General features: G+C 33.0%; 1 protein-coding gene and 1 long non-coding RNA gene across 4 annotated transcripts in view; one reads left to right on the top strand and one right to left on the bottom strand.

The window, feature by feature from the left end:
- Nucleotides 1-13,458, bottom strand: part of LOC149480268 (uncharacterized) — a 24,898-nt gene extending 11,440 nt beyond the window's left edge. For all 3 annotated transcript variants that reach the window (XR_016317030.1, XM_089706640.1, XM_089706641.1), the window contains exon 1: nucleotides 13,288-13,458. Coding sequence is in view for 2 of the 3 variants with exons in the window: in XM_089706640.1 (XP_089562766.1) it covers nucleotides 13,288-13,326 (39 nt within the window). In the remaining variant the exon portion in view is untranslated. The remainder of the gene's footprint in view (nucleotides 1-13,287) is intronic.
- LOC149480269 (uncharacterized) lies at nucleotides 1,952-3,278 on the top strand. Its single transcript, XR_016317026.1, has 2 exons — nucleotides 1,952-2,217; nucleotides 3,015-3,278. It is a non-coding gene; the product is annotated as an uncharacterized LOC149480269 (long non-coding RNA).
- Nucleotides 13,459-13,717: the final 259 nt, after the last annotated feature.

The following is a 13,717-nucleotide window of genomic DNA, read 5'->3' on the forward strand; positions in this document are numbered from 1 at the left end:
CGAGTCTTGCTTGAATCTTTAATGTTATCGCGATTTTGATAATGCAGCGGTAAATGTATTATGTAACAGAGTACATTTCTCAACAGGTAATTGAATGCCAAGTCCGGAACTTTTTGAACAAAGGAAACTTCATCTCCCAGTCTTGGCACATTAATCATATCTTTCAGAAGTCTGGTCGTATTCTTTAATTTTCATCGTGCATTAGATTACTTTTGAAACTAAATACATAGATCTCATCTCATCTATTAATATATTTTCTTTACATTTGTCGAGAGCTTGTGGAATCACAACCGCTCTACATTACTAGCGCCTGCAAGATCGCAAGTGCTCCAAGTTTCTGCGAAGTTAACACCATTGGTCACAATTTGCAAACTAGTTTCGTATTCAGCATGGAGCGTGACTCACGAGGTCGTATGCTAAGCGTGTGATGTAACACACGATCGCCTACGTTCGCTGACTAACTTAACATCTTTGATTGTTTCGGTGTGTGGATAAACACATTGGGGTTCTTTTTTTGTGTAAAGGCTGATTTTAAAGGATTGTTTATACTTGTAATATGGTATACGGATCAGTGAGGTGCAGTTGAATTCCAGTATTAGTTTAGAAATGTAGCGCAAGCACGATGGGATTCCGGACGCAACTGAAATTATGTATCTCCCAGATTTCTCATTTCTGATGATAGTGGATAGTAAATCGTAGGTAATAGGATATCGTTTGATTTCTACCAAAAAAATGTTGAAATTTATCAAGTTCCTCATGAAAAATATATTTCTGGGCATTGACAGATAACTAATCTCACCTTTGACTCTTTTAGAGTGAGCCAACCGTTTCTTATCTCCGTAGGATCAGCAATGTCTAACGATGACGAAGACATAGTTTTAAGGCGACGAGACTTCCAATGTTCCGGGTTCCACCAGTTCACATGGTCCAAAGATCTTGAATAACTTGTTTCCATAACTTTATAGCAAATCGTTAAATTTATTTGAACAAGGAAAGAACAATTCGCAATAAAGCTTTCGAAAAATGCCTCTAGATTAATTATCCAAATTATGCAGAATCCTCAAAAAAACCGACATTATTTTCGAACCAAACTGATTTCGAAACAAACAACCAAGACATACTGAATGAATGGTTCAAGTTTCAGAACTTATGGTTCAAAGTTTTGTTTGTTTTTCCGTTCCTATGCAACGGAGCACGTGGCAACCAATGTCACGCCATTAATAAACCATGACCTGCGAGTGACTTACCGTTAACTTGACCCTGTTATTGCAACATCGGTTTTTATATTTTGCAAGTGAATATACATAACATTCGCAACATTCTAAAATAGAACTTATGCAGCAGTGTTAAGGTTGGTTTTGAAGGGAGATCCGAGATTGGCAATATGAGCTATATTGAGAGTAAACAATGATGGGACAAATTGTCCGTATTTATGCAAAATGGAACCACTCGACAAATTTCGTTTTTTGCTTTTATTGAAGAATACTCATCCAAAAGTGGTCTAAATTCTTATACAAACAAGAACCACATGATTTTTACGTTGGAAACAAGGTATACTAAAAGCAGAAAGGAACCACCAGCAACAACGAATAATACCAGATTAAGCAAAACCGAACCACAGCACCACGGGACTGCTTTGTTCAAACAAATAAACGATATTACTATCATGTCATTTTATACAAAACAGATCCACACCTACTTGGTACCATTATACATTACACATATTTCTATTAATAACAATTATTTTTTATACACAAAATGGAACCAGGTTTCTGTGGTATGGTTATGCGTAAAATAAATACATAATTTAATTGTAATTTTTTATTGCAAAATAAAACCACAAGCATTCGGTTCTATTATGCATAAATAAATATTGTAAAACATTCTGAAACCCATCATCGCTATATGGAACCAAATGCCTTGACTTGTTACAATGCTTGTCATCTTTAAACAACGTATTTCATTACTTAAATAGCTCAAAGTGCAAAACTCCAATTTTTAAAGTAAAACGTCGAACATCTGTCAATATAGGTGACATTCAGCGAAGTAGTTCGAATACGTGACGGTGTTTTTTTCCTCCGCGAAGTAAGTTCTATTGTTTTTGTTAATTACCTTTAAAATTAAATGTGAAAATGTTTAGTAATAAATAAATAAGCAAGCAATGGGTAAGAAAAGCATTGGAGACGAACACCGAAGATAATAATGAAGATACAACGGGTAAGTAGTTTTATTTAATGCATTTAAGTACTTATTGAATCTGAGATGCAGGTACGCTTTATCCACTTTTGATTCATTCCCGATTGTGGTGTGATTTTAAGAAGATAGTTCATTAAGTAAGTACAAGAGGAATCCTCTGTGGATTTACGTATTTTAACGACAATGTCGTTGTTCACGAAGGCGCGGCGAGTCGAATTAAGAGATCATTTTGTTACGATTCATCTGTCATTGTGAGATGAAACTACTAAAGTCTAAACCCTGTTTTAAAAATAACTGTCGATGATCTAGGTACCTACCTACTATTTTGGTAAAATATGTTTAGATGTATTTCTGATGCCGCTGTAACAACAAAAGCTAAAAAACAGAATAAAAAAAGACGTGTGGCACTCGGGGACTGCCGCGGTAAAGCTATTGCATAGCATGCCTTCAAGCCACACCTCCGAGCCCGTCGGAGTGAGGTTTTTTCGTTACGTAATTTCTCGATTCAGTCCCCGCGCTCAAGGCCCGCGATAGAAGCTATGCAATAGCTTAATAAATATTTAAGAAACTCCCATACAATAAGCCGTGATTTTTTTGCCGTTTTTATAGATAATGGTACGGAACTTTTCGTTGCGCGAGTCCGACTCCCACTTAGCCAGTTTTTTGTACATGGCGCATGTACATACAACATACTTAGTCGTCTAGTAGGGACACGGCTTTATAAGAACTAATAATATTTTGCTGTCGCCATATACCTACGTATAAAAGCCACGCGGCTTTATTGTTTTGATTTAAAGCTTTTTTTCTTTTTATTACAGAAGATAACGAAGAACCTTATACGTCGCTGCCTCTGGAGAAGCTTTCTTCACCTTCTAGCGATATTCAGTCCATATTACATCTCATTCCACAAGATGCACAGTTTTTATAACGGTCTCATTAGTGATGATGCAATAGAAGACCACATAGATGGACTAGACACGGTGGATTTCGAAATCCAATTTGATGATAACGTCGAATAAACGTCCTATATAAGTATTATTTTATATATTTTATTAATTAAAGCTTTAATTACGATATTATAAATACATAGTTTTATTTATATCATTAAATCCCTGGGATGTGGTTCCTTTTTGTATAAGAGAAAACCTATCAATTGATAAATGTTAAAAGGAACCACATGCACATTTTCTTAATTATCTAGAAAGTTTAAGAATATTCAGAGCAAATTTATATACACATACTTAAATAAGTGATTTATCAATGAATTTAAATAAAATAAATTTTAATTTTACTTCATCTGACAGAGCTGCAAATGTTTTTGTAAATCCTTTAATATCTCAGAAGTGCGTTTTTGCTGGGTGGTTCCTTTTTGCTTAAATACGGACAATTGCTTGTTTCTTGTGGATTGACAATGGATCGATTAAATAAACGTACGAACCGCTAATGGGAACCTGATGGAGTTATCGTGTTTCTCATGTAGGTACAATAATATTAAAATAAATCTTCGGGAATTGTATTATTAATTGTATAATGTCACAGAGTCAAGGGTGAAATGGGGAATTATAATAATATGAAGATAGCTGTGAAAATCGCACGTAATTAAGTTATAGAATCAATGATAATAATGATAAGAATGTTTATGAGCCTTTTGTGTTATAAAATGTGTTCTCGACAATGATGGAAGTTTCGAGTTGTATGTACATAATATAATGTAAGTAGGTACATATTATATAGAAGTTATAATTGGGTCCTTATAAACATTTCATAACAAACCCGCGCAACAAGAATTTTGAAATAAACTCTTTAAAAATAAATCGTACATTTCAGTAAATCTCACTGCGCTCGCTATTTAAATTTCGCTTGGAATAAATATTTCAACGGTGCAGTCCTTACTTTCTAACTTTCCAATATTACGCTTGGAAATCTTGGCCTTTGGCATCATTGCGCTCTTCGCTGACTGAGCAATGCGAGATGAACTTTATGATAATGATCTAAGGCATATTGTTCGCCTACGTAGCTAGATGCAAATCCATAAATGTTCACTCAACGAGACTATTGACTCATGATCGCTTCCTTGTAGGACGTTTGTGACGTCAGCACTTTCGTTAATTTGGTCTCATTGTACGCCAACACTAAATATGGCTTCCGTATGTCGACTTAGTTGGATCTTAATTGTTGTGAGTTGTGAGTACTTTCGATTTTATATTACTGAAAAGTAAAAGCTTTAAAGTGTTAAGTATTTAGCCTTATTCTGTACGTACAGTCTTTGCTTAATAATTCCATAGAATTCTTAGTTAGTATTTAGCAACACAAAGTAACAACAAAGGCACATTCTTAATGAGTAAAAGTTGACCTTCCCCCAACAAAGTATCAAATGATCTTCGCAATGTACTCATCAGTGGACAGTGGTGTGAGGTGTCAGTCTGTGGACCCTCACTTCGTCACGGTTTGCGCGTTATAGACGTCATTAAGATGGCGGCTGATACAACGACTGGTTTGCTTTCCCAAGGACAAACCGGAGTGGCCTAAGGATCTTGTAATGGACACCTCTCGGATGAAAATGTACCTATTTTGAGCAGTTACTATGATACATTTGCTCCAGAAATGAATTAATTATTCGTAAAGAGGATCAAAAATAGTGCCAAAAATCTATAGAGTTTAATAACACAATCTGTTGACTTCTAAGTTGAGAATAATAATTTGACTCTGCGAGCATTTGGTTCATCATGCATTTAATAGCCTAATTTCTGAAATAAAATATCATTTTTCAAGTGTCGAAAAATATAATGTGGAGCACGTAGATTAGCCTGTATATCGTGGCTGTTAATCTATAAACCGTGTCCAATATTATGGTATCTAAATTTAATATATGGACGGTTGAAACGCGATTTTCATGTCCATGCAGGAATTACGATCGTATACAAAAAATCGTGTCATACTAGATAGGTAGTAAGCGTGGAAATGAGCTTTAACCAACCTTTACAGTATTTATTGATCTAGCTAGAGACACGAGGAATGTTAATACATTACAATAAAAATACTAATGTATTTTTAAAATAATAATTAATTTTATTTACGTAAAATCTTCGTTTTGGTTTGAAGACATTACGATTTCGCTTATATGCAGATTTAAAAACACGTCATTCAAAATCCATGATCTTTCAACCAAAAACAAAAAAATCGTAAAGCCCTTATTTATATTCTACCATAATTACATGTTCCTCATATGAGGTCAATGTATAAATAATGAATAGTGTGTCAAGTAAAGTAATACCGCTTCGTCAATTACATTCGTGGACCTTAACACGTTCACTGCGCCATCATTATCAAAGAACTTTCAGCTGGTGCTTTGGAGACCTAAAAGATCTCGAAACTTACCCACCCTTTGGTGCGTTTGAGACCTAATCAGTCTCCTAAAGATACAGTTTTGAAAATAATTTATATCTTCCAGAAAACAATGACATATACTTTGAAATTTTTTGTGGATGAAAGATAGTCTATTGTTTTATATTTTGCTAGGTTCGCACGCAGTTATGACATTTGAATAAACTACAAATACCAAAAAAAAAATTAGATATCGATTGTATCTCGTACCGCAACCGAAGATAGTTCAATATGTGTAGTAAGTAGTGATGGGAATGTCAGTTGTCGATTGAAATAGTTTTATTAATAATGCAAAGTGTTTTTCATTAAAACATGGTAAGCAAATTGATTGCTTGCATTGCACGCATATGGTAACAATTCGTTTTCCGAACATTTTCCAAAATTTTTATTATACTGGACGATGCAGCAGTTATAATCCGGCTTTGATTTTTTGTTCTTCTCCGTAGATACTGCTTTCCGAATCGGTGGTAAATGTTAAAAATATGTAATGGCGTTTCAAAAGTGCTTGTAAAAGAAGTCTTATTGAATAAATAAATGTTTGAGTTTGAGTTTGTTAGAAATCTCACCAAAATAAATAGATTTTTTACACTTTTTTCTTTTAAAAGAACTCATTGTTTATAAAAAAATAATCAACACCTAGATACGCGAGTATTATTTCCAAAACGAGCGAGCTCCCACATCGATGCTAGGACAACACTAAACCGAATCAAGCAGCGCCCGCGCCGCCTACCCTCCCTCTCTTGCGTCTACGAGGCCTACGTTTCCACGAGTACCGACATATCTCCTAACGCAAGGAATGAATATAATTACAGTACTGTGCGTTAGGGACCTAATCCATCTCTAATTTATTTTTTAATGTTATTGAACTCAGCTTTAAGTAGGAAGCAAATATGTATATTTGTCCTACTCATACTTAAAGAACTTTACAAGTTAGATCCTCCCGCAAGGAGTGAAAAAACACGATTATATTCAACGCACAAAACAAAAGTCCTGCAAGGGATCTTATAGATCTCGTAATGCAGCGAACGTGTTAATTGGTCCTTTCAGTATTGAACTGTTATTTATATCAATTTGCCGCGATTGAATAACGAGCTCAATATATTCAGCAAAGGCAAGATGTGAAAAATTAAAATTGAATGTGGCAATTTAGCGCGTTAGATTTGAGGAAATACAGTTCGCTTGCCTTTTGTATTTAAACTTAGGTATTGATCCAATTACAAAAGCTAAAAAAATGAGAAAAAAAATGAGGCTCTTCATTTATTTTTAAAGAGTATAGATAGATACCTATGTTATTTTACGAAAGTTCTTTTGATAGAGCCCTTATAAAATTTATAAATATTTGAGCTATTGCTTGATAAGGTTGTTGGTGGAACCTTCCAAAACTATGATCGTAGATGACAAGGTCTTTACATATTATTTGTGTATTATTATTTGAAGTCTTTACTATCCATAGATAACTTAAAATACTTTACCATTCGCTTTGTCCTTTCTACCTGTGAAAGAAAAGAAAAGGAAATTAGCCAGGAAAGGATATGAGGAATTTACGAGGATTATTAGCTGGTGCCTGGTTTAGGTAGGGTTTATTAGGATTTTGGTAGCTCAATGAGAAAGGAATGGCATTGTATATAAATATCATTATTATATTTGATCTTTCCAGTGTCTAGACACTTGGAGCGGGTTTATTTATAGGCTCACTTATAATTCATTACTTTGATGTTTTGTGTACTTTCATAATTATGCTTGTTAATATTATAAGATATTATATCTTGATTTACACAATTTCACATTGTGAAACAAACAATAAATAATTTACCAATATGCTTGCATATTATAAATCTTAATATATATAAATCTCGTGTCACAATGTTTGTCCTCAATAGACTCCTAAACCACTTAACCGATTATAATAAAATTCGCACACGTGCAGTTCGATCCAACTTGAGAGATAGGATAGTTTAAACATGTAGGTACCACGGGCGAAGCCGGGGCGGACCACTAGTAATTTATAAATACTGCATCGGAACATCTGTTCAAAGATTGTGTGATAATGCAGCATGTACTTCATCCATTTAAGTAAACTATATCACGCGTGTTACTGCATTCCTTTTATACCTACTAATGAAAAGCATTGAGCGGCGGATACTATAAAACCTTTTAAAACATAAACTGTTTGAACTGGCTTCTCTGAAAGGCAAAATGTTTTTCATTTTATATTCATGATTTTAGTTCGATGTATGGACTAATTGGCTACAAAGTGTTGTTATGAAATGTTAAGGATTTAAATTGTATACTAGTTTAATCGAGATCATATTTTGTAGAGATAATCACTGACACTATGCGTCGCAAGTTAACCTCATTATAACCCTTTTGTAATATATGCTAGGAAGCTTGGCTAACCGCGTATGATAAGGCTGGCTAACTAATGAACACTTTCAAGATAAAATAAAATATAAATTAAGTCGACTCTACTTCACTTGGAACATTATTGACTCAAGTGTCCATTATGGCGCATTCCTCGATTAGTCAGAACGGCTCGCCACTTTCCGCCTCGGTACTTTGTACTGCATATATCTACTGCAATAATAATGCTTTTGTTTTTAATCTATTGTTCTGCATTGATTGCACGTATAGGACCTTAGTAAGGACACGGCAACTACAGCGCAATGTCAATGATGTGTTGACCCTTCTTTTGATAGCGTTTGCTTGGTGGGTCATAATGTGAAAAGTTTATATGAAATGGACCAAAGGAATCATACTGAGATTATCCAAGGCTTATTTGGCATTAAGTATTCAGTCGTGGCTTCGCTTGTGTGTTGTACTTCACGACAAACACTTCCCTAATATCAACATTTATCCGAAGTAGTTTGCATTTTTTATTTTTTTACAGAAAACAGATTTAACTTAATAATATATCCCTGGATGATTGAAAAGTGGATGATTAATAAATAGCCGTAGGTAACATCGTATAATTATTATCATTTATTAATTACGTAAAAAAAAGTAACATAACAATATCAAAATACAGCTGCAACATAATTATGAAAGAGAAAATGGATTTTTTATTGATTTTATTGAAATTATTATGATCCCTGTGCGTTGGAAAGAAGACTTGCCATTGCATAATTTATTAAATCATAAATATGCTCGTTAAAGGAACTCGAATAAGTACGTAGGCGGTTGTTGCAATTTTAAGCAGTAATCGTAAAAACCAGATCAGATAGCACCCACGGACCTCCACATATAGGCACAAGGATATTTTGGTATAGACGTCCGTGGTGTTTTATAAGCGTTTACCATTAAAATACAATGACAAAAATCGTTTTGATTTATGTTGCGACGTGATCAGTTTCCTAATGGGAGTTTTCTTTTGTTCGCTAAAATATATAATAATATGTGTTGATAAATTTATTAAAGACGGAAATTAACTAAGTTAGTGGACACTACAAATTCAGTAGTGAGAAATATTGGATTTAGCATTCATCGGAACAATAATATCAATATTATGTGATAAATAAACCTTGTTTTCCTTAATTCCAGCGCATTTCCATGCTGTCATTCAGATTTCCTAGTGTCGTAAAATGATATATTTCTAAAAGGCTTATTGAAGTACAGACAGGTCTACTGTACGCTAATCGATATCAATGCATTTGGGTCAAGTACTTGAATATCATTTTGCATTTATCATGCTATACTATCAACTATGCGGAAATATGCTTGCGATTATCGTTTATTTCAATAAATTGTCGTACATACATATTTATGGAGAACAGAGGCACCACATATATTTTTAACAATTTTTTTTATTGCTTTTGTAATATGTATTAACATTATGAATGTGTTGTGTTTTCCTAATACGTATTCAAATAGATACAATTATTGTAACTTACATTACGCTGTATAATATAGGTAATTTTAATATTTCATACTGTTAAACCTGTATAACCTACATTTTATTGTAGTTTTTAATTTTACTTATAAAAACCGTGCCCATTACATCATTTACTGTGAAATGTAGCCGACTTTTGCGTGTATACGATAAGCGTCGCGAATAAGGGCATTCACACAAGTCATATTTTTACGATAGTTACCTCACCACCGCACCTCGAAAGCTCAGTATGATTAAATAACTTTATGAAAAATTATCATGCTCATAATGCATGGTCGTAAAGCTCAATATTCAATTTCTACGTAACACGTCGAATTCTGGTTAATTACTTGATTTCACTAACGAAATTACGTTGGATATTACTAAAAAGGAAATACGCACTAAAGATAATCAAAAAAACTATACCGTCTACATGTCACAGTAATTATCTGCATTTGGATTTTATTTTAAACTTGAGGAGGATTTATCTTGAAATCCTTTCACACTAGGTTTATAGGCTCTAGGATTCTTTAGAACGATTTAGTTTCTATGTAATCTATTGCTTCCATGAAAACAGTAGTTATTAGGAACTAAACAGGATTTGCAATATTAGAGCCTATTTCTCGAACCATCGCCTAGACTAGTCTATACTTACTTGGCGATAAATTATAATAACTAATAATACAGGCTTCAGGCTATCTTATGTTAAGCAATTATGATACTGGATAATGGGCTAGAGTAATTGTTAGCGGATAATTCAATGCCTTCCGGTTAATTTGATCCTCTTATTAAAAATATATCGCTAGGTACCTATAAGAAATGAAATTTCTAAGATACATTTACATTATTACATAATATTTTATTAAATTTGGAATTATTTTCATTCTGAATAAATAATATAATACTCAGTTTTGCACAGGGTACCGAATCTGTAAAACATAAAAAAAGGATATTAAGATTTTTCTTTTCATTCCAAAAAATACTAACGAGGCTTTACAAATTTAATTTATTACAAACATATTCTACAGTAGAGTTCCAGTCTATAAATCATCCTTCCAACGGCATCGTCCCTCTGCCCTGTTAATCCCTTTTTCGAATTAATCGTCAATACAGGTTAAACCGTTATTTCCAATACTGTGACCCGAATTGCAGCATTGTCAAGTTATCGACCGAGGGAAGTGGGCCAACGTGTCGCGATGACACGTCCCCCATTATGTTATTACGGATTACCAATGTTTCCACCCTTGTGACGTGAACATTTATACGTTTTATATTATTGTGTAACTTTAATTTATTGATTAATAATGAAATTATGTTTTTGAAGCGTCTGGAAAACATTTTTGACAAATCTGTTTGAGTTTAATGTTTATTAGCTGGTCAGGTTTTGGGATATCAAGAACTTAAATCCGCCCAATAGTTAGGTACACTTTTATAGATAGGTAATTTAGTAATTGATACACAAATTTTCTAAATAATATCTTGTGTGTATTAAAGCGGCAGTTATGCGTCTATGCTAATGCAGTACCTAATCGGAAAAATCGATGCTATAACTTATCAGTAGAGCCGATATGAAGATTCAGACAACGTATTTATCAGGATACGATTATCTTATCAATCTATTCCAAGGGGCCAACGTTTTTAGGAATAACTTCCTCTTTATAAACTCACAAGTTTACCTAATACTTTAATGAAACAATTACCATGTGGAATAGTAGCTGATTTCAGGACCCTTGCAATTTATTGTACCTAGTGTTGCAAGTCGGAAATTTAAAAATTGCAAAAGACCATTGTCGACAATGTACAGTAACAAAACGGTCATTAGCCTTTCCGTTTCCTTCGTCTTACTTTGTAATTTTTTGTAATGGTAGGATAATTTATGCACATTTGGAAAGCATTGAAATTCCGGTGAATTTGGTTAGGTCTAATGTTCATGTAACTCCGACATGATTAAGGGGATGAGTAAATTATAGGTTAGATTGAGTAGATTTACCTATTTTTCATCCTTTGTCTATTTATTTCCATTATTTTTGTTATATTAAAAGTGGGTGCGTGATAAAGTGGGTACCTAATAGTAAACTGTTATTTGGGTAAATTTAATTTTATACACTTGTATATAGGTACTTACCTAACTACGCTTAATAACTGCTTTTTGATTTTTTAATTTTTGCCTTAAAATGCGAATACATTTCTGTAATTAAGCTGTGCAGAATTCCCAATATTTGTACTAATGTAGGTATAAAGTTTCGCACATGTCCGTTACAGTACTCTGATGATTACTGATTCGGTTCAACAACCTTTGACCGATGGTGTGAAAAAATCTAATATGGCTTCAAGGATTTAGAGCTTAAGCCATTCTCTGTAACGCTATTACAGAGAACATTAATAGGCTATAATAGCCTTTCTCTTGACTCAGCAATAACGGCAACAAGTATTATTTTTATGTAAATGTGCAAAATGAAAAGCAGAAATTATGACTAGTACACAAAGTCTCTACTTCAGCATTACTCAGAACAACTTTAAGAAATCTAATGGTAGAGCTATTTTATTAGGTATCTGATTAATTTATGTAAAAAGAAAATAAAAATATTGGAAACATATAATTTTGAGAAGTTAGTAGATCAATATAAATAATATAAACCTAATGTAATCGTAATGTGTAATTTGTTATAAATAGAACAGAACCGAGTTTGTCTGTTATTTACTTCCAATGTTTAAATGTTTGTTATATGTATTTGCAAAAAATGCTTACTTTACACGCCATGCGGTTCCAATGAGCGAGTAAATAATAAATAAATGAACGAAATGACCGAGGTCAAGGTTCAGTTCGCGAGATTCTTTGAATAGAAATCGGTTTACATCTTCCGTTCCCTTTCAAACTAATGGGGGAATATTGTGGTGTGATAAGGATAGAATGTTTGCGAAACTTGTAACGAATTCTGCAGTTTAAAAAAATAACTGCTTGTGATTCATATTGGAATGCTTGTAGTGTAAAGAGATTAATTATTATTACTCAGAAACGTTGGTATTGAGGTAAATGAGTGATTATAATTATTATAAAATTAATTTATATTATATTAGGTAATTTACAAGTCTTAAAATTAACAAAAAGTTAAAGTTATGTAACTAACAAGGAAAATGTTATGCAGGAATATTCTATAATATTTTATTATTTACCTGTAGGCTATACAATATACATACATAACATAAAAATATCTAATGACGAATTTACATTGAAAACCTACTTAGTATCTATAATACGTATTTCATTGTTAACCTTCTTCATGTACGTAGAGTCGTTCTTAGTTTGTAGAGTCATACAAGAAGAGAAGTTGCAATGTCTTGTCTATATATTTATATAATTTACTTCGGAGTAAATATCGTAGAGTTTCTATAATTGCTAATTATTAAAATCTAAAGCTTATTTACTATTTAAAATAAAATAAACAGAGCTCAAATAGTTGAGTTATGTTACGTAAAGACTGTAAAATTTATGATTGTTTAGTAAACCGAACATATTATATGAAAACTACGTTGGTATAAACAAGTTGTTTGAAGGAAACAAGGATAATAATAATATATTATCATGTTATCAATTTCAGTAAGTACTTTAGGTGTTTATATGTATGTAAACTGTAATGTATTGTATCGAATATTATATTATTAATCGGTACTTAATAAATGTAGAGCAGTGGTAGAGCATTTCTTATTTCATATTTTAATTCTACGACCACACTATTCTTTATTATTAATTTTATAAATTGTTTACCTAAACGTATAGTATTATATTTACCTATATTTACATAATCATTTATTAATTTTTAAGCCAAAGCTACAAAGCTCACCTGCATCTGCAGTAACCGCGAGCCTCCAGTTTTTTCCATGACTCTCCTCTAATATAATATCAACACACGTATCAAAAACTGTATATTGTTATTGTATAAAATAATGCTCCGCAAATAAAACGATAACACGCGATTTATCAAAACACATTTATTTACAAATTTTGACACTTGAACAATAAACAACTTTGACAATTTTTATTTTTTTAATTTCGAACGCGCGCAGATTATTAAAGTTCTTTTTTTTTAAATTAAAATGGCTTTGGAAACACACTCGTGACACCGATTAAACAAGTCAGCGGTCGCCAAGCGACTCAGACAGTCGGCTGACGGCTCACAGCTGTTATGTCGTGCCGAAGCGAATCGTCGAGAGATGGCGCGGTGGAGCCGCCCACATTCAAGCGCTAAGTAATTTAACTGCATTTTATGCAAT

Source organism: Colias philodice, chromosome 18 (genome assembly GCF_061535455.1).
Source record: "Colias philodice isolate Cphi_HAF_F1 chromosome 18, ilColPhil1 Martin Lab GWU primary, whole genome shotgun sequence".
NCBI classification, from domain to species: domain Eukaryota; kingdom Metazoa; phylum Arthropoda; class Insecta; order Lepidoptera; family Pieridae; genus Colias; species Colias philodice.